General features: G+C 38.3%; 2 protein-coding genes and 1 long non-coding RNA gene across 3 annotated transcripts in view; 1 reads left to right on the top strand and 2 right to left on the bottom strand.

The window, feature by feature from the left end:
* Positions 1–1,508, bottom strand: part of pak5 (p21 protein (Cdc42/Rac)-activated kinase 5) — a 242,660-nt gene extending 241,152 nt beyond the window's left edge. The window contains exon 1 of the mRNA XM_059986226.1: positions 1,487–1,508. The gene's annotated coding sequence lies outside the window, so the exon portion shown is untranslated. The remainder of the gene's footprint in view (positions 1–1,486) is intronic.
* A 9,463-nt stretch (positions 1,509–10,971) lies between these two features.
* The window catches only part of LOC132403020 (uncharacterized), a 28,616-nt gene continuing 20,492 nt past the window's right edge, over positions 10,972–19,095 (top strand). Inside the window, exon 1 of the long non-coding RNA XR_009515159.1 lies at positions 10,972–11,440. This is a non-coding gene — a long non-coding RNA (uncharacterized LOC132403020). The remainder of the gene's footprint in view (positions 11,441–19,095) is intronic.
* ankef1a (ankyrin repeat and EF-hand domain containing 1a) overlaps positions 11,565–19,095 on the bottom strand; it is a 53,155-nt gene continuing 45,624 nt past the window's right edge. Inside the window, exons 8-10 of the mRNA XM_059986223.1 lie at positions 18,127–18,308; positions 15,469–15,597; positions 11,565–13,490 (exon numbers count right to left, since the gene is read on the bottom strand). Coding sequence (XP_059842206.1) covers positions 13,350–13,490; positions 15,469–15,597; positions 18,127–18,308 — 452 coding nt within the window. The 3' untranslated portion in view covers positions 11,565–13,349. The remainder of the gene's footprint in view (positions 13,491–15,468; positions 15,598–18,126; positions 18,309–19,095) is intronic.

The following is a 19,095-nucleotide window of genomic DNA, read 5'->3' as shown; positions in this document are numbered from 1 at the left end:
CTGAACCTAATTTCACTTCATTTGTGAGGATTAAATTCCACCTGCTCAACTTTCTAACTGATCTGCTGTAGCCTTAGGTCAACTTCCTCACATTCCACAACATCACCAAATTGATGTCATTTGCAGACAGACTAAGCATTCCTCCTACATTCACATCCAGTTTGATATTATATGTCATAAGCAGCATGGATCTCAGCACCATTCCTTGCATGACACCACTGGTTATAGACTCCCACCACCAACCTCTGTTTCTTCTCACAGAACCAATTTTTTGATCCAATTAGCCAGCTTGCCTTGGACACAACATCCCTTAACCTTCTGGACAAGCAACCATGTGCATGCCTTCATCGGTCTCCTAAGTTACTTCATCAAAAAAACATCTATCAAAGTGATTCTGAATCAGATGTTAAGTCCATGTAATGTTTTGTCTTGAAGTCTGTGTTGGAGTTTTTCTCCACAAGAGCAATTTCGCAAAATCCTGTTCATTTTCCAGAACTATTGCTATTTCTCTTTATTGTACAACGATTTTCAACAGCAGTCCAATGGAATCTGCAGCATCGGTGAAATGTTTTGTCAGAACTAGTTCTCTCTTTGTGTCTAACAATAGAGTAATGAAAAATGTTAAACTGTCTATAGGAATGCTGGATGAAGGGTTTACTTCACTAAATGAACTACAGTGAGCACAGGATTATAACTGACATGACATAAACTTAAAATCTCATCTTTATTTACAAATTACTTTGTGATCGTACCCTTCCCAATTTCAGTAGTCTCTGATAACACTGAACATTAAATTTCTTTAGTCTGGCCTCCTGCATTTCCTCCACTTTAATTGTTCTCCAATCGATGACTGTGTTTAGGAACTGAAGTAGACCATTCATCTCCTTGTACTTGTTCTGCCTTTTACTTGGCATCATATGCAATTAGTGTCTCATTTCAAGCATGTGCCATATATCCTTCATCATCTCTCTCCCTAAACACTTCCCCTCTTCCACCTCTCTCCTTAAAATACAATATTACACCCACTATGTCTCCAAACATAGCTTTAACATTTGTTTGATTATACTGCCATGAATCATCTAGGGACATGCAACTATGTAAAATATTCTTTTTAGGTACGTTCTTGTGAAATTCTAATCTAAGTGATAAAAGTATTATTTCAACATTTGAAAAAACCAGCATTTGAAATTTGAAGTTCCAATGCATAGGATGGTAAGACGCCACAAAGGGTTGTAGACTTAGCCAGCTTCATCATGGGACCAACCGTCTCCATTATGGGACTAACCATCCCCACCACTGGGGAGGAGGTAACAGTGCCTGAAGACCCATATTCAACAATTTCACAACAGCATCTTCCCCATCACCATCAGCTTCCTGATTTTCTACAGACACTACCTTGTTATTTCTTTTTAACACTATTTATGTATTTTGTAACTTATAGTAATAAGTTATAACTTATAGTAATAATAAGACGAAGGGTCTTGACCTGAAACGTTGACTGCTTCTTTCAATGGATGCTGCCCGACCTGCTGAGTTCATCCAGCTTTTTTGTACGTCTTGAGTTGACCACAGCATCTGCAGTGTACTTTGAGTTTAGTAATTTTTATCTTTTTTCTGCTGCCCTGAAACAATGAATTTCACAGCATTAAAGTCAGTAATAATAAACTTGATACTGATTCTGATTGATGAATACTTGATGTGAAAGGAATTAGCAATCCTTAAGCATTCCATGTACAATACTATCACACCAACCAGTTTCCAGCACAATTATAAGAAGGACAAGAAGACAATTCATGCAATCATTTCACATATTTCTGGTTTATTTTACTAGATTAAAATGTTAACTTACAAATAAGGCAGATATTCTACAGAATGAATGATGTCACTTCAGGTAGAATGTTCATTATTCATTTTATTCTATAAAATTTTACATATATTAAACTATTTAAATGGAAATTATAACATAATCAAATCACTGCAGTTATTAAAACAACGTCAAGTCAACTTTTATTGTCATTTCAAACCATAACTGCTGGTACAGTGCATAGTAAAAATGAGACAATGTTTTTCAGGACCATGGTTTACATGACACAGTACAAAAAACTAGACTGAACTACGTAATAAAAAAAACACAGAGAAAGCTACTCTAGACTACAGACCTACACAGGACTGCATAAAGTGCACAAAAACAGTGCAGGCATTACAATAAATAATAAACAAGACAGTAGGGCAAGGTGTCAGTCTGGGCTTCGGGTCGGGTATTGAGGAGTAATATTGTAGGATGCTGGCAAACCGAAATAAAAATAGAAAATATTGGAAGTACTCAACTGGTTGGGCAACATCTATGAAAAGCAAGTAATGTTTCTGGTTAAAGAAGCTTCGTTATAACTGAGAAAGAGATTAAAAACAAGTTAACAAAAAAAAGACAGAATGTAACTTTCAAGTTGATTTCACTAGGCCATCTTAAGATTCATTGGCGTTTGTAGAATATGTCAACTAATATGTGATAAATTAGATCATTCATGCATAGCATTCATAAAATGCCTGAAAGCAACAGCCTGAATACTTCCACATAAAATATCTGCTGTAAGGTTAAATGAGTTTACAGTTTTTGTGGCCATGTTGGAATTTCATTAGGATGTTAATGAAGAAATAAATATTTTTGAATAAAAGAGGCCCAATACTTGTACTTATAATGCTTTCTTGTTTAATGATATCCACATCTCAAGACCTGCAATGTGGAATAACGGTATAAAGAATCCAGTAGTTTTTGCAAACTGTCAAAGACAATCAGAGGACAGCTCAATCCAGTCTATTCTTGGACATGTCTCAGCTGATAAATATAGAATAGAATTGACAGATGTTTGGAAGCAGGCTCTCTGTCAGTTTTCTCAGCAAGGTATCGGCATGTGATTTAGGAAGGGAACTTTAAATGGAGAATGAGCTAGGAAGGCAAAGACTTTATAGCATCTGTGACCATCTGCTTCACTCACATGGCACTATCTGCACTATTTTCATGCTGGGTGAAGTCCCAAATGTGAGGAAACAACCTGAGTGAACCACCACTATGGATTGTACAAAGTAGTCCTTAAGAGGATTTTTTTAAAACAAAGACCTGTTATTTGTCTGAAATATACTTAAATGTCCCAACTTAATGGGTGGTTGAATTACAGGCAGAGGCTGCTCAGTGCAATATTAGACATCATTGGCACAGGAATTGATGCTATTAAGGATGGTAGTTTGATGAATATTAAATGAAAACATAAATTATTTGTCAAATATATTTGAATAAAATAAAACCAGGAAGTAATTAAGATAAACTGAACTGTGTTCATAATCCATCATAAATGCTATGTACTATCCAATGTAATTATTGAAATAAAATAATTCATGAGAAGGTATATTCCATAAAACAGAACGAACAAAGACAAATGCTTTATATGTCTAATAAAGAAGTTTTGTTCTCAATGCAATAATTTTCTCCAATTCAATTCTCACTTAAATTTCAAACCAAAGTACTTTAAAATATATATCAAATATTATTTTAGTCAGCATTTCATGGACCATGTACAGAGCATCTCTAAGGAAATTTGGTAAAACTATGAAGCACTAATTTTTCAAAAAATTAATTACATGATATAAAAATAGCCACATTATCACTATGAAAGTGCCACTCTTTAAATTTCCGGACTTTGCACATTAATCTGTCATTTTGAACAGAGAATATATGTGGAATCTAAGCTATCACATTTAGGTTTTTGTTCAAGTGGTATTTGTTTTAAGGTAATATACTGTATCTTCTAAAACATTATGAAATTGGTATAATTTAATTCAACAGCTACATGGATTGCATTCTGCCAATACTACTGTTTCAGAGCACATAACAAATGTAACAGCGAATGGAAAGAAAAACTACGTGCATAAGTTTTTCATTTAATGTATGGAGTTGTTCCATGTTTATAAATACATATTTGTGTTCACATCATATGCACTTCTCTTAGCCATTTTAGCAAGCATATTCGTGAATTACTTCATTTTGCAATCATTTTTCCAGCTCCTCCCCTTAGGGAAAAGCAACCACATTCTAGCTCTAGTATCAATTTGATCAACTAGTTTATTGTTTTCACATGAAAAAGGATGGAATGTGAATCCCTTAGACCTGACTAAAATTTCCAGAAAATCCCATAATCCCAAGTAATAAAAACGGAATGTGATTCAGTTATGTCCTTAATCTGGATATGCAGCACACGCAAACTGATCCTTTAACACCAGTAAAAAAAACAATACTCTTGAAATAAAAATGGAATTTTACCCAGCCAGCAATCAAGACAATCAAGACATACTGAGAGTAATGATTTTAAAACTCTGAAAAGTTTGCAAGAAGAAATAACATTGTTCAAATAATTTCTTATGCATAAGCACATTCAAAAAACACTTCAGTATTTGTATTTCAGTCCCTCAGACAGTGTCATGTATATTTAACAGCTGTATTTATAAATTTCTTATGGTTTTATTGTTTTTAACATACTACCGGCATTTAATGTGACCTACTTTCTATGTAAAATTTGCATTTTGTCAGATTGAATTTACTGAATCTAAATTTTTGATCTAAAAAAAAAGCATTAGTACATAGTTGGATTTTCATATTGGAAGCAGAAACTGGAGTCCCAAAACTTATTGAGTCAGCTGCAGCAAATAATGAAAAACAAATATATTGATCTGAAAAGCTGTCCAAGTTAATGATTCAAAAAACCTTATTTTGTGATAGATCAAACAACTTGTCATCTGTTTCCAAGGGAAACACATTCTATATGTTTCTTTAACCAGAAAACAACCCACCAATGGCTAGTTTCAAACTAACTTGCATTGGAACTATTGATTTTAAAAAGAGGGTGATGAAGCAGATCAATAATGAATTTATAGAAGCATATTTTACAAATGGATATATGTATTTACTTACCTTAAAACACTGAAGTTAGTAACTGATAAACTTCAGATCTCTTAAAACAGTGGCAATTTTATTACAGAATGCCTCCCACGTTATTTCATTTTCAGAAGGTAGCCAATTGCATTGAGCTCAGTATTTTGATTTACGGCAATGTTTCTGCGTTGGAAGTGATTATATTCTTGAATTAAATTCTAATATACTGTATGTGTATTCTAAACTGCAGCTGCTCAGGCAGAACAAAAATAGATGAGATATAGGAATTATGTGACTGACTTTTGTGCCGTGTTTGCTATCGTATAGTGTATATGTATCGTTATATTTATTTTATTTAGAGGTAGAGCACAGTAACGGGCCCTTCTGGCCCATAATCCCGCACTGCCCAATTACACCCATGTGAGCAATTTGTAACGTGGAAAGAAAGCAGAGGAAATCCATACAGGCATGGGGAGAACATAGAAGGCCCTTATGCTAACCACTACACTACCATGCTGCCCCTGTTTCCAGAGTCAAAAACTAGGCATTTCTGCTAAGTTCAGACACCTACATTTTTACTATTCTTAGACAGCATGTTGGTTTCACTTGCGAGGCCAGCATTTCTTGCCTATCCTTCATTACTCTTGAATGAAGCAATCTGTTTCGGATGGCATTTCAGAATTAACCAAATTACTTTTGGCTAAACTAGTAGTTTGCTCTCTAACATGGAACAGATATTTAAAAATTGACAACTGAATTATTTCAAGGAAATAATACTTCAAAAAATTCAAGATCAATCAATCGTATTTAAATTTTCTGGTGGGATTTGATTTGTCCATTTGAACTTAAGTCCAGGTATGGTTTTCTTGCTTTCTAACTTTAACCATTGTGTTGCCATCCTCATCCACAGAATTTTATTTAGTGCTTAATATCCAAATCTTTGCATTATCTTATGGTATAATGTGTGGAAATAGACTGTAGAATCATAAATTCTGAGATGGAGTTTTCAGACCATTGAGTCTATGCTGATGATTAAGCCCCCATTAACATTAATTCTACATTAATCCCATTTTAATCCATTAATGCTACATTCTAATCATCTCCACCCCCCCCCCCCAGATTTTACCATTCATCTACATGTTAGGGGCAATTTGCAGTAGACAATTAAATTACAAACCTGTTTGACTTTGGGATGTGGGAGGAAGCTGGAGCATCTGCTGGAAATCCAAGCAGTCACAGGGTGAATGTTCAAACTCAGACAGCTCCTGAGGTCAGTCCTGGACCCAGGTTGTTGGAACTGTGTGTTGCACCTGTACATGCTATATTGCACAACACACTACAAATTCCATAGTTTAGATGAAACCATAGTATATAGTGGTAAAATTCAAGCTATTTAAAAAAATCACATTTTGTCTGTCACCTTTCAACTCTGGTTTGTAAAAGCATTTATTCAGTCAGATTCGGAATCAAGATCTATTATCGTTGACGTACATATAGTGACATTTATTGTTCTGTGGTGTCAATACAGCGCAAGGCATAAAATTACTGTATGTTACATAGATTGATAGATAGACAGATAAATACTGCAATCTGATGGCAGAGGGGAAGAAGCTGCTTCTAAAATGTAAAGTGTCTTCAAGCTTGTGAACCTTCTCCCCGATGGTATTAATAAGAAGAGTGCATGTGCTGCATGGTGAGGGTCCTTAATGATGGATGCGGCCTTCCTGAAGCACTGCCTTTGAAGGTGCCGTCTATGGTGGGGAAGGTTGTGCCCGTGATGGAGCTGCCTGAGTCTATAAGCCTCTTCAAATTCTGCGCATTGGAGGCTCCATATCAGCTGGTGCAGTCAGTCAGAATGCTCTCCATGGTATGTCTGAAAAAACCCACTAGAGTCTTTGGTGACAATCCAAATCTCCTCACACTGCTGATGAGTATAGTCACTGGTGTGCCTTTTTCATGAGCATTGGGCTCAAGGTAGATCCTCTGAGATGTTAGCCACAGGAATCTGAAGCTGCTCACCCTTATCCACCTTTGACCCCTCAGTCAATGCATTGGGCTCAGAGTAGATCCCCTGAGATGTTAGCACAGGAATCTGAAGCTGCTCACCCTTATCCACCATTGACCCTTCTCCCAACTTCCCTTTTCTGCAGTCCATGATCAATTTCCAGGTTTGGAGTTGATGGTAGATATAGTAGAAACATATGGGAGAATGAAGTGTTTAACCTGTGGGTAGAGCTGATATAAGATGTTCCAAATTTAAAATTACCCTTCATATTTCAACTGATTGAAAGAAAATAAATCACTTGCCAGTACCAGAGATGTTATTTTACCACAACAAAGGCATTATAATAGTGAAAACTGGAAACTAATATTTATCACATGATCCTGCAGTATACATATTCCTGTCCGTGTTTGGAAATAGGCACTTCTGGACCATTCTGTGGCTTGCAACAGATATGTGCAGAATTTGTCAATAGTTGTTAAAATGTTTACTGCCACTGAATTCCGAATTAAGTTTTCTCTACCGTTCCAAAAATATGTGTACGACCATAAGTCATAGTAGCAGAACTGGGTAATTCTTCTCTGACATCCAATCATAGCTGATTTATTATCCCTCTCAACCCCATTCTCCCCTCCTCTCCATAATCTTTGATGCCTTTAGTAATCAAGAATCGATCAACCTCTGCTTTAAATATACCCAATGACTTGGCCTCAACAGCCATTTGTGGCAATGAATTCCACAGATCCACCAGTCTTCTCCAAATCTCTCTTCTGAATCTGTGCCTTCTGGTCCGAGACTCTCACACTGTTGGAAGCATCCTCTCCACATCTACTCTGTCTAGGACCTTCATTATGCAGTTGAGATTCCCCTCCCCACCCCCCACCATTCTTTTAAACTCCTGCAACGACAGGCCCAGAGTCATTAAACACTCCTCATACGTTAACCCTTTCTTTCAGTCCTGGGATCATTCTCCTCAACCTCCTGTTGATCCTCTCTAATGCCAGCACATTTTCTTAGATATGGAATTCAAAACTGCACACAATACTCCACATGTGGTCTGACAAATGCCTGGACATTACATCTAGTCTTCTGGAAATTAATACCAATATTGCATTTGCCTGCCTCACCACCGATTCAATCTACAAGTTAACCTTCAGGGAACCCTGCACTAGGATTCCCAAGTTCCTTTGCACCTCCAGTTTCTAAATTTGCTTTCCATTTGGAAAACAGCCTGCACCTGTATTCCTTCCACTGAAGTGCATGACCATACTCTTCCCCAAACTGTGTCCCATCTGCCACTTCTTTTTCTATTCTCCTAATCCAGCCAAGAGCTTCTGCACACCCCCCTGCTTCGTCAACAACACTTGCCACTCTGCTATTTTATATCATCTACAAACGTGGCTGCAAATCCATTAATTCGGTCATCCAGGTAGGTGAAAAATAATGAGGAAATTAGTGGACCCCACACTGACGCCTGTGGACTACCACCAGTGAGCAGCAGCCAACCAGAAAAAGCCCCTTTATTCCCACTATCAGCCTTCTGCCAGTAAGCCAACTTTCAGTCCATGCTAGTATCTTTCTTATAATACCATAGGATCTTCCTTGTAATACCACAGAAGCAGTGGAGGCTACCTCAGCAAGTATATTTAAGATAAGGTTGATAGAGTTTTGCATTGTAGGGAAATTAAGGGTTATGGGGGAAAGGCAGGTAGGTGGAGATGAGTCCACGGCCAGATCAGCCATGATCTTATTGAATGGTGGAGCAGGCTGAACGGGCCAGGTGGCCTACTCCTGCTCCTGTGTCTTATGTTCTTATCTTGCTTAGTGGCACATTGTCAAAGGCCTTCTAAAAATCCAAGTAAGTAACATCCTGTGCCTGAACTGCCTACTATTTCCTCAAAGGATTCCATTAGATCAGTCAGGCAAGATTTTCCTTTAAGGAAACCATGCTGATTTTGGTTTATTTTATTGCGTGCTTCCAAGTACCCCGAAATCTCATTCTTAATAATTGACTCTAGAATCTAGCCAATATCGGAAGTCCGGCTAACTGGCCTATAATTTCCTGTCTTTTACCTTCCTCCCTTCTTAAAGAGTAAAGTGCCGTTTGTGATTTTTCAGTCCTCTGGAACTATTGCAGAATTTAATGATCCTTGAAAGATCACTACTCATGCTTGTACAATGTCTTCAGCTACCTTCTTCAGAACCCAGGGGTGTAATCTATCTGACTTATTTATGCTTGGACCATTCAGCTTCCCAAGCACCTTCTCCTTAGCAATAGTGATGACACTCAAAGAATATGTACAGAACGCTAGAAGAACTCAGCAGGTCAGGCAGCATCCATGAGAAAAGAGCAGCCAATGTTTCAGGCCAAGACCCTTCCTCAGGAATGGAGGTGTGGGGAAGAGAGGGCCGAAGCCCAGTAATAGAGATGGTGAGGGTGTAGGGCCTAGAGGCACCAGGTGGATGACACTCAATTCTGCCCTCGATGCTCTTGAATTTAACACTGGTCACAAAAGAATAATATTTTCTACTCTTTGTTGATCATATAAGAAAATGACAAATGAGATTTAGGAAGTCCGTTTGACAAACCTTAACCAACTGAAAGCCGCTATATTCCCTCCATCATTTCAAGTCGGGCTCTACTTCCGAAGAAAAACAACATTAATGAGCAGCAATCTAAAGGAGTTAGTGAGATTCTGGTTTTCCAAACATATTTAGGGGAAAAAAAGCTGGAAAATTTAAATAGCTAACAATCTGCAAAATTTGGCTATCAAAGCAATCTGGCTATGATTTTGATTTGAGTTGAGAGATTGTCTGCAGTCTACTGATAAATGCCAGCAGCTCTGGCATAGGCCAAGTGGCGGCTTTAGACTATCTGCCTACTGTACACTAGCCAACTAATTCTGCTTTCATTAAACACAATAGAAAGATTAAGCAGACATGGTTTCCAACAAGCTCAACCTCAAAGTTGCCCCTGTAATTTGTAGCTATCAATAACTTGTTACAAATTTTAGCATGTGGTGCTTTATGCTCCAAAATGACATCTCAGATCATTAATATCCTCTGAATATAATCGTGTACTTAGTTTTCTATTTGTGATGCCCAGTAGATGGCACTACAAGCACATAAATGCGGTTGCTTTTCTGTCCGTGAAATGAAATGTGAGAATTTTTTTCAAGCTACCACAAAACTGCAGATTTTTTTTCAGGATAGCTCGACTCATAGAAATGTACAGTAAAGGATGTTCTTCAGCCCATGATATCCTCACCTATTACAGAAGTCTGCCATTAACTACAAAAATGTATCTTCTAGTGTTTGTTCTCTCCTCTACTATGCTGTCTGACCCACTGACTTCTTCAGCATTTTCTATTTTTGTTTAGGATTTCCAGCATCTGCAATAATTTGCTATGTATTCTGGCATAAATTGGGTACCTAATGCCAAATTATAGATGAAAATTCTATCCATCATGAATGCTTCCAACATGGTTGCTCAGAGAAGGAGGAAATACATCCAGAAATGAACCAATGGCTTAAATGAGGGAAACCACAGTTGTAGGACCATGGAAGAAATACCGCATGAAATCAGCCCCTTCAGCCCATCAAGTTCATGATTACCATCAACCATCCACTTACACATCGACAAGCCCATCAACTCTCCTAAATTCTATGGCTTACCCGCGCAGTAGAGGCGGTTTACAGAGGCCAATGAATCTACCGACCTACATGACTTTGGGCTGCGGGAGAGACCAGAGCACCCAGGGGAAACCCATAGACACGGGAAAAAAGTGCAAACTCCAAACAGACATTTGGAGACTGTGAAAATCTCTTTTGCTGCTCTCGTGTAGGAGACTTCTTCACACATGTATTTAGTCAGAGCGCGTTCTCTTCCACTCCACGAATGATTGATTGCTCTTCTCTGATCTCAATGACACTTAGTTCACATTCGTACCACCAAATGAAGGCAATTTATTCATGTTTACCAAAAGCACACATCATTTCAGTGACACTGTGGTTTTGGTGATCACCCATAAAATGTCTGCTCTGTTGTGAATGGTGATGGAGAAAACAAATAAAAGGAGGGAGACCTCTGTCACCATGTGGGAGCCAAACAAGAGGCAAGAGTTACAGTCAGAAGTGCCCAGTCTGCAAGTCCCTAATTTCTTTAGGTGGTTTCTGCTTTTGTTGGTTTAGATTAGTATGTCCAGCTTCTTCACTTCTGATTTATTGTAATGTCACTTTCAACCAGCCAACAAAGTCTAATGCCTGGAATAATGCACTACGTTCACAGTCTCAGGTAAGTTAAGCCATCTGCAGCAGTATGTGTAACAGGATCACTGGACTGAAGTGACTTTCCCCTTTCTGACCCTGGTGCATTCCAGCGTCAGCAACAAAGGCAGGTCTAATTTCACTGGAATTCATAAATGCAGGTGAAGGGTGGAGTTAAAAAAAAAACAACTTGCTGGGCATTGACCTTAAGAACGTGAAGGGATCGAGACGAGGTGCAGGTAGCTAGTGGGGTAAGTTAAAGTAAAATATATATTTGAAAAGAAAAAATACCAAATTAAACAAAGAACCTGCAGGTAACTTTGTTAGTTTGACATTCTATTTTCCACAATAACCAAACTGAGCATATAACAAAATGGAATTGAAAGAGCAATCATGTGTGTTTCAATATAATTATATAATTTTAAAATATTTTTAATCCTTAAATTGGGGATGTGAGGGTGCAGGGCATGGGGAGGGGATTGTTGGTGGTAGTTAATCGCTCGTCCTTGTCTGTTAGATCCCATTAAAATTCATAGGTTCTTATCTAACTTAACCCACCTTTTCTAAGCTGATGCAAGAGCCATATATTGGAACTTTTTTAAACAAGTAAACCAGTGTCTAAAGATGCCATAAAGGGTAACTCCTAGTTTAACAAGCCTATTGAAGTGAGAGGAGTAATCAGGGCCTGATTAACTCCAAAATGTTGTACATTGGGCTGGTCGGGAAGAATATCAGGAGTTACCAGCTGTTCCTGTTGGAAGGGACCTTCGGGAAGTTTCAACTTACAGTATTTTGGAGGTCAGCTGTGAGTCAACAAAACTCACACTTGCTACGAAATCCTGAGTCAAAATTTCTCAATTTTGTTTATTTTGTAAAACTATGTTTATTTGGGACTCACTCTTTGTCAATTTCTGTTCCACTTTCACTCACTCCCTTCTCTTCTGTTCAGTCCCTCCTTCCTTTCTTTGCTTTCCTCATTTTCCCTTGCTTATGCTTCCTCCTTTAATCTCACTCAGACGCCGTCGCTTACTCCTGACAGTGATTATCCTATTTGAGGGGGAATGGGAATGTTGTGGGGAGGAATCTCATTTCCCAATTCACCATCATCCCTGTTTCAGAGTGGATGCAGAGAAAATTCACCTCACGAAGTCCAGAATCAAACAGTTCACCTAGCATTTTGGTCAGCCAATGTACTTCACTGTGTACTAAGTACCAATGTTTTTAAGCCATTCAGCCTATTAGATTCCAACAGAACATCCAATAGTCCCACCCCCTGTTCCTTATTTTCCTGGTACCCCTCTGAGATGCATATCATCTCCCCTTTGATGCTCTGTCTCTTAACTACACAAATTTACTGAGCCGCAGTGGATTAAGCTCCCAGCAATTTTTTGAAAACTGCAGTTAAGGGGAAAATATGTAAAATTCGTACATATGACAGCTGATGTCAAGGTGTAAATGGGTTGGCAAAGTGAAAGGGTTAACCATTAAACCACCAGTTGGCTGACAATGCATACACCTCTTGCACCCGCTCCAGTTTTGACAATCTGATCTTATGAGGGAATGCCAACCTCGGAAGGATAGAACACATCTAAAGATTCCTCATCTAAAATTGCTGATAATCGTATTGTTCTCAGAAATGTTCTCAGGAAGGAAATGATGGTTCGACATGCTTCAATTACTGTATGTCTGAAGCCTCAAGATATGGAAAGTTAAAAGCCTTTGAACTTGGGGCTTTCGTGGTTTGGCATATCACCCAAGAAATGTGGACCTTCTTTTCTGCAGCTTATGCAAGTGCAGCTCAGAGTCCATCTAACCGGACACATCCATGCCATATTTCACCATTTTATTACTTTAACATACAAACTGACAAAGTTCAACAATGCAGACATTACATACTTAGAACAGATATTCAATATATTCAATAATTCAAAATGTTGTAGAAATTGACTGTTTTACAAAATGAAATAGATCATATTTTTTATATTTTTAAACACCTTTGTCTTTTCTCAAAATACATATTCACATACATTTTTATGTGTATTTGATAATCCTTGCAATCAAAATATTTCTGTTGCATCTGCCTTTAATTCACGATTTTCTGTGAGATCCTAAATTCTACAGCTGATTTGTACATTATTCTCAGTACCTGCCACCTGTATTTTACAATTCTCCCAGTCTGGTTCTGATATTTTTCTTGAAAGGCATTAGGAAGTCACTAAAATCAACTTCATAGGTGAACCTCTCCCGGTTTTCAACTCTCCTCTGAATTAGTTCTTCAGTTGTTGGTGGGTTAGACCATGTCTTGGAGGAAAGGGAAAATACTCTTACCACATGAAATTCAAATAAAGCAACTGTCAAGCAGAACAAGTTTACGCATCAAAAAGCAAAAAAAAACCTGCTAATGTTGGGAACTTAAAAACAGAAAATGCAGGAAACACTCTTGAGGTCTGGTGAAAGGTCATTAATATAAAATATTAACTGTTTCTCTCTTCACAGATGCTGGTTAATTTGCTGAGTATCTTCAGCATTTTCTGTTTTTGTTTGACCATTCATTTGTCAGTTATTATGAATAAAAAAATAAAACAAATTTAGGCTGCATTTCCACTACCTTTATTCTGACAATGTTTATTAAAACGTTAATTGTAGTGTTACATCCAGTTTGTACTGCGATACCACTTTCACTGGATATGTAGCTACAATTGGAAGCAACTTCTGTTTATGCTAATCTAGTAACAGTACTATCTTGTACATTCAGAATGTTTATGTGTTGCAATTATGACTTAAGCTAACTGCATCTCCCCATCTTCTTCATGTGATTTGGGAGTAAACCCAGAGGAAAAATCCAGAGCTGGAGACCCTAAAGTACTTCCTACGTTGAGTTCAATTAAACTGGCAACTCCTGCAATGCTACTGTTGCCAAACTGTATCGGTCTCTGCTGTTGCTTTGGATTAATCAGCGGCGTGGAGAGGGGGAGCCTGCTACATGGGCAACAGCTTGCTCTCCATGTCCTACTGCCCTGGCTCACGTATCACACAGACCGCTGGGATGCAACATTCATGGTCAACCATGACCAATGGAGGGCCTCAATAGATAAAAGGTACTGTGGGGATACAAAGGAAAACTGATTTCACACAAGAGTAATTGTGACTTGTAAGAGTGGTAGAAACTAAACTTTCAAGAAGGGGACTGGACAAGCACTTGTAGGTGAAGAATAGGTGAAATGGGCTGACTAACCAATAAAGAGCCACCAGAAATATTATGAGCTTAATGTGTTAGTGTATTATAAGTGTGAAGCTTTTCACATGTTCCGAATAACTCATCCACTACCTTGTTCCAGTGGATTTGTCACATCAAATTACACTGTAAGTGGCTGGTGGGAGATTTGAGCGTGGATGTTAATGGGTACATATGAGTCTAGGCAAGAGAATAGATTACAGTTGATTAAGTGAAGACATAAAATTTGTGGATTGCTTTTACAGTCAGAGACCTGATGGCTTCCTTCTATGTTTTATGGAAAGAGAGTAAACAGAGGCAAGTGTACTGCTGACATTTTAACAGCTATTGCCCAGTTTCTGCCGGAATGAGTTAAAAATCCCTTCCACAGTAACCCAAAAAGTGATTTGCTGCTTTCTAATATCCCGGTGCTGTTCCTAAATTTCTGTTGAGCTCTAAGATAGTCACCTAACTCCACTAGTCACCTACGATATTTCAGGGACCCTGTATCTGCTGGCTTTTCATTATGTCTTTCAACCTTCATTTTACCAGCCAAAGCTTTGATGGATGAACAAGTTTTGTTCTTTGGTGTATGCCCAAGATAAACAGAGCCTTCCATTTGGTTGTTCTTCCACATATCGAATGTATTAAAAAGCATATTTTCCAACCTGCTCTTCCCCAAAAGGAAATCTGAACCAGCCGTCAAAAAAATGGTCAGCCTGTTGATGGGTTAATTGCTGAACTCAAAAGCTTACACCTGAAGGACTCATTCAATAAATCTGAGAAATCAGGATTCATTCAATAATTTTCAGACATTTAGTTTGCAAAAATTTAACAGCATTTGCAGTTTGCCTTCCCAAAAACTGAAGCCAAATTGCCTTGAATCTTTGTGGATTTTAGCGGGGAGTTTGTGTTAAACATATTAACATTCGATTTCTTTCGCAAGCTCCAGCTACTCGGTCATCTGCCACACTTGACTAAGAATCTGCGGTTGTATGCCAGCTTTAGGAGATTTAATAGTCTTAAGTATGTTAAAAAATATAACTTTGCAGATCTTGTACTTACACTTTTTGGTACAAAGGTTATGTCCACTTTCTTGGCCACTCCACTATTTAACTTTTCACTTTTATTTGCTATGCTCTCCCTGTGGACTACACTCTTTGGGGTTCTTGCTGTGGGACGCTGTATTGAAACCTGTATTTGTTAGAGAAAACTGTGTTTAGAGTGAAAGTCTGGCATTAATTTTGAGTGTGACTTCATCTACCATAAAATATTCAATATTAGCCAGAAGACCATGTACATCCCCAGCATTAAGCCATATTTTGCTGGAAGCAAAGAGCTGAAGTTACATTTATTCCCAACTCATTGAAACCTACAGTCGTTATATGTTATAGGATTTACAAACTTTGAACAGCAGTATCTCTTGGAGCCATAAATTATCCAGGGTCTTTTAGAGGAAAATGGACTTGGGCATGGAATTGTAATGACACTGAAAACATCAGCATTCATTATCAGTTTTTTGTGAAACTGACAGCAACTTTTTGAGCATTTGCAAGTGGGAGTAGAAATCCATTCAGTGATTCCCTATTTTATAATGTTTCAAGTACAATTTGCCAATATAAACATTTACCCTCTATTCTTGCTCCTTGACAATCAAGAAGTAAAGTCTTATGAATATATTTTGTAAAAATATATTACGTCAACTTTACTGGTGAACAATCTGGCCCTGAAGAACTGTTTTCATGTATGGGGTGTAATTCTCTCAAACCTATTTTAATTTGATTTTGCATTCCCATTCCAACATGTCAATGCATGGTCTCCTCTACTAGTTCAACGAGGCCACACTCAAGGTGGTGGAGCAACACTTCCAACCTGATGGCATGAACATCAATTCCTCTAACTTCCAGTAATCTCTGCCCCTCCTACTCTGATTTCCTTCTCAAACTTTCTCTTCTATTCACTTGCCTGTCAAGACTCATTGGTATCCCTTCTTCCCTTTCTTCCATAGTCCACTGTCCCTCCCTACCAGATTCCACTTCCCTCTGCCCTTTACTTCTTCTACCCAATACCTCCCCCACCCAAAACCTTCTGCCCCATCTGCCACTCGCCATCTTGTACTCCTCCCCACCCCCCCATTTTATTCTGGCTTTGAGTCCTGATGAAGAGTATCGGCCAGAAACATCAACTGTTTATTCCCTTCCACAGATGCTGCCTGAGTTGTTGAGTTTCTCCATCATTTTGTGTGTGTTGCTCAAGATCTCCAACATCTACAAAATCTATTTTTAAAATTATATGGGATTTATTTTCAAGTGTTATATTTTATTTTAAGTTATGCTCCCAATTTTTAAAATAAATTGGCTGATTAAATTGCTGGATGCCATAAATCCTCTTGCAATGCCCCCAGCCTGAAAGCCAGACTAAAAGAATTCATGCCAGAGCCTTCTAAATCTTAATGTAATGAAATTGTTATGTCCTCTTGTCACCGACAAAAACAAAATTCTTTCAAGGTTTGGCAGGATGGAGTTGGACAGGGCATTTTCTCTGTTTAAGGAGTTCAGGATCAGGGATCACAATCTCAGAACGAGGGGTTGTCAATTTAGTGTTGAAATGAGCAGAAATCTCTTCACACAGAGCACACTGGACCTTTGGGGTTCTCTGCTCCAAAGATCTATCATGACATCTTTGATGAGTTCATTCAAAACAGAGATTGTTAAGTTCCTGGATATGAAGGGAGTGAAGGGAAATGGATTTGGAAATGGCACAAAGATAGACAACCATGATATAAATGAGTGGTTAGGCAGGCCTGAGGGTCAGATGACTCAATCTCATTCCTGTTTCTTAGGATCTGTGCCAATGTTTCAAATAACCCAATAACTTGAAAACTTTGTATGTGCTATGTACATTACTTGTGTTTAGATTCCATATCTGTTAATTCCTTGCTGAAGGGAGGGATGCCCACAATGGTCTGAAGAAGCAACCCTCATTCTGTTCAGCATTGACCTCAGGAACTTCAGTGAATTCACGCAACAAATCTCTGCCACAAGGAAACTATTTACCCTTAAAGTAATCAGATGAGAGCTTTAACTTTCACTGATCCAGTGAACTTTCATCCAGCATGACCAGACAGAAATTTCTGGGATTTACAACTCTGAATGGTAGACATAGCTAGAATGATTTCTGGGGCCCTCAAGAAATAAGTTGCATCCTTCAAAGTTTTGCAACTGCAATACTTTTAGAACTGAAATCGCTACTTAATTTCATACCCAGCAAAACACCCCCACCCCCCTGCCTGATAATTTCCCCACAAACACAACGTGGGGAAAATGGTATCAATAAGGGTTAATAGAGGGTTAGTGTTAATAACTGGCTTGTGCTTAGCATGGAATCAGAGGGCTGACGGTCCTGATTTTGTGGGGTAACTCTAAGCCAATCATCATCCCACATCAAGCAGAAAGGTTACCTTTCCTGGTAGCTGCCCAGGCAGGGACCCAGAATGTGGCTCCCAGACACACACCCTGGTGCTGTAACCCCTATAGTTCCACATGTATTAGTAAAGCCTGTAAGGCAATGGTGAGCATTGCCCCCGCAGAAAGCATCAAGATCAAGGCCAGGTCTGTGCTCTTCATTTTCACATTTACCAATGAATAAAAAACTGGCTGCAAATGTATAGAAAACATGCTACTAGAAAGACTTCAAAAGCAAGACAGAAAATGTATTGCCTACCGTTTCCCCACCCAAAGCTGCAATGGTCTGGATCCTTGAAGAAAGGGCATTTTCCCCTTTTGCTCCTTTTCCTCCTTTGCCTTTCGGCTTCTCTTTCTTTGGAAGACTGTCCACCTTGGCTTTGACCACTTCAATTATCCTTAAGTCAGCATAGGCATTTGCAATATCCAAAGCATTTTGTCCTAGTTTTAATGAAAAAAAAACAGTTTTTGATGTAATGTGTTATAACCTCTCCCTGCCCCCTTCCCACTCTCAGTCCACAAGAAAGAGCCATATCAGAATCAGGTTTATTGTCACTTACATAGGTCATGGAATTTGAATTTATTGTGGTAGCAGTCTAGTACACCATACAGTAGAAGTAACAACGAGACAGTGAAAAACCAGACAAAATATACATTAGTCCCTCACTTCCTCAGGGTACCAAGGAGTACTTCAAAAATTAGACGCTGGTGTAGACAAACATGAGAGGGAATTTGCAGATAGTAAGGCATGCAAAAACATCAATGAGATAAATTGTTAATCATTCTTCAAAATGTTGGTTTACAGGATATAAATATTTACAAGAACACTGGAACAACTTCACATTGCCATGGGGATTTTTAGCTCTTGACTGCATACAACGCTGCAGATTAATGTTTCATCAAAACACATCAGCAATGCAGAACCTTTTTTTCCCCCAATTTCCATGTTTAATTTCTCTTAATAACAATGCTTACAGCAAATATTGATGCAGTGAGCGGTAAGTCAAAGCTTGTTGTGAGCAAAATTATTTTCTGTTAGTACATATAGGCACTATTGCCATTGATTATCCAAACAAAAGCAAATAAGGCAGAAAGAATAAAGCAAAGGCACTTTCTTTACTGCTACTTTCAATATATAATTTCCAAAATTGTTGTATATCCTGCTCACAAATGTCTCGGGCATCTTCCGATGGTTACGGTTTACAATACTTCAGGATGTTAAGGAGCT

This window comes from Hypanus sabinus, chromosome 12 (assembly GCF_030144855.1).
Source record: "Hypanus sabinus isolate sHypSab1 chromosome 12, sHypSab1.hap1, whole genome shotgun sequence".
Lineage (NCBI taxonomy): Eukaryota > Metazoa > Chordata > Chondrichthyes > Myliobatiformes > Dasyatidae > Hypanus > Hypanus sabinus.
This window is presented reverse-complemented; position numbering and strand designations above follow the sequence as displayed.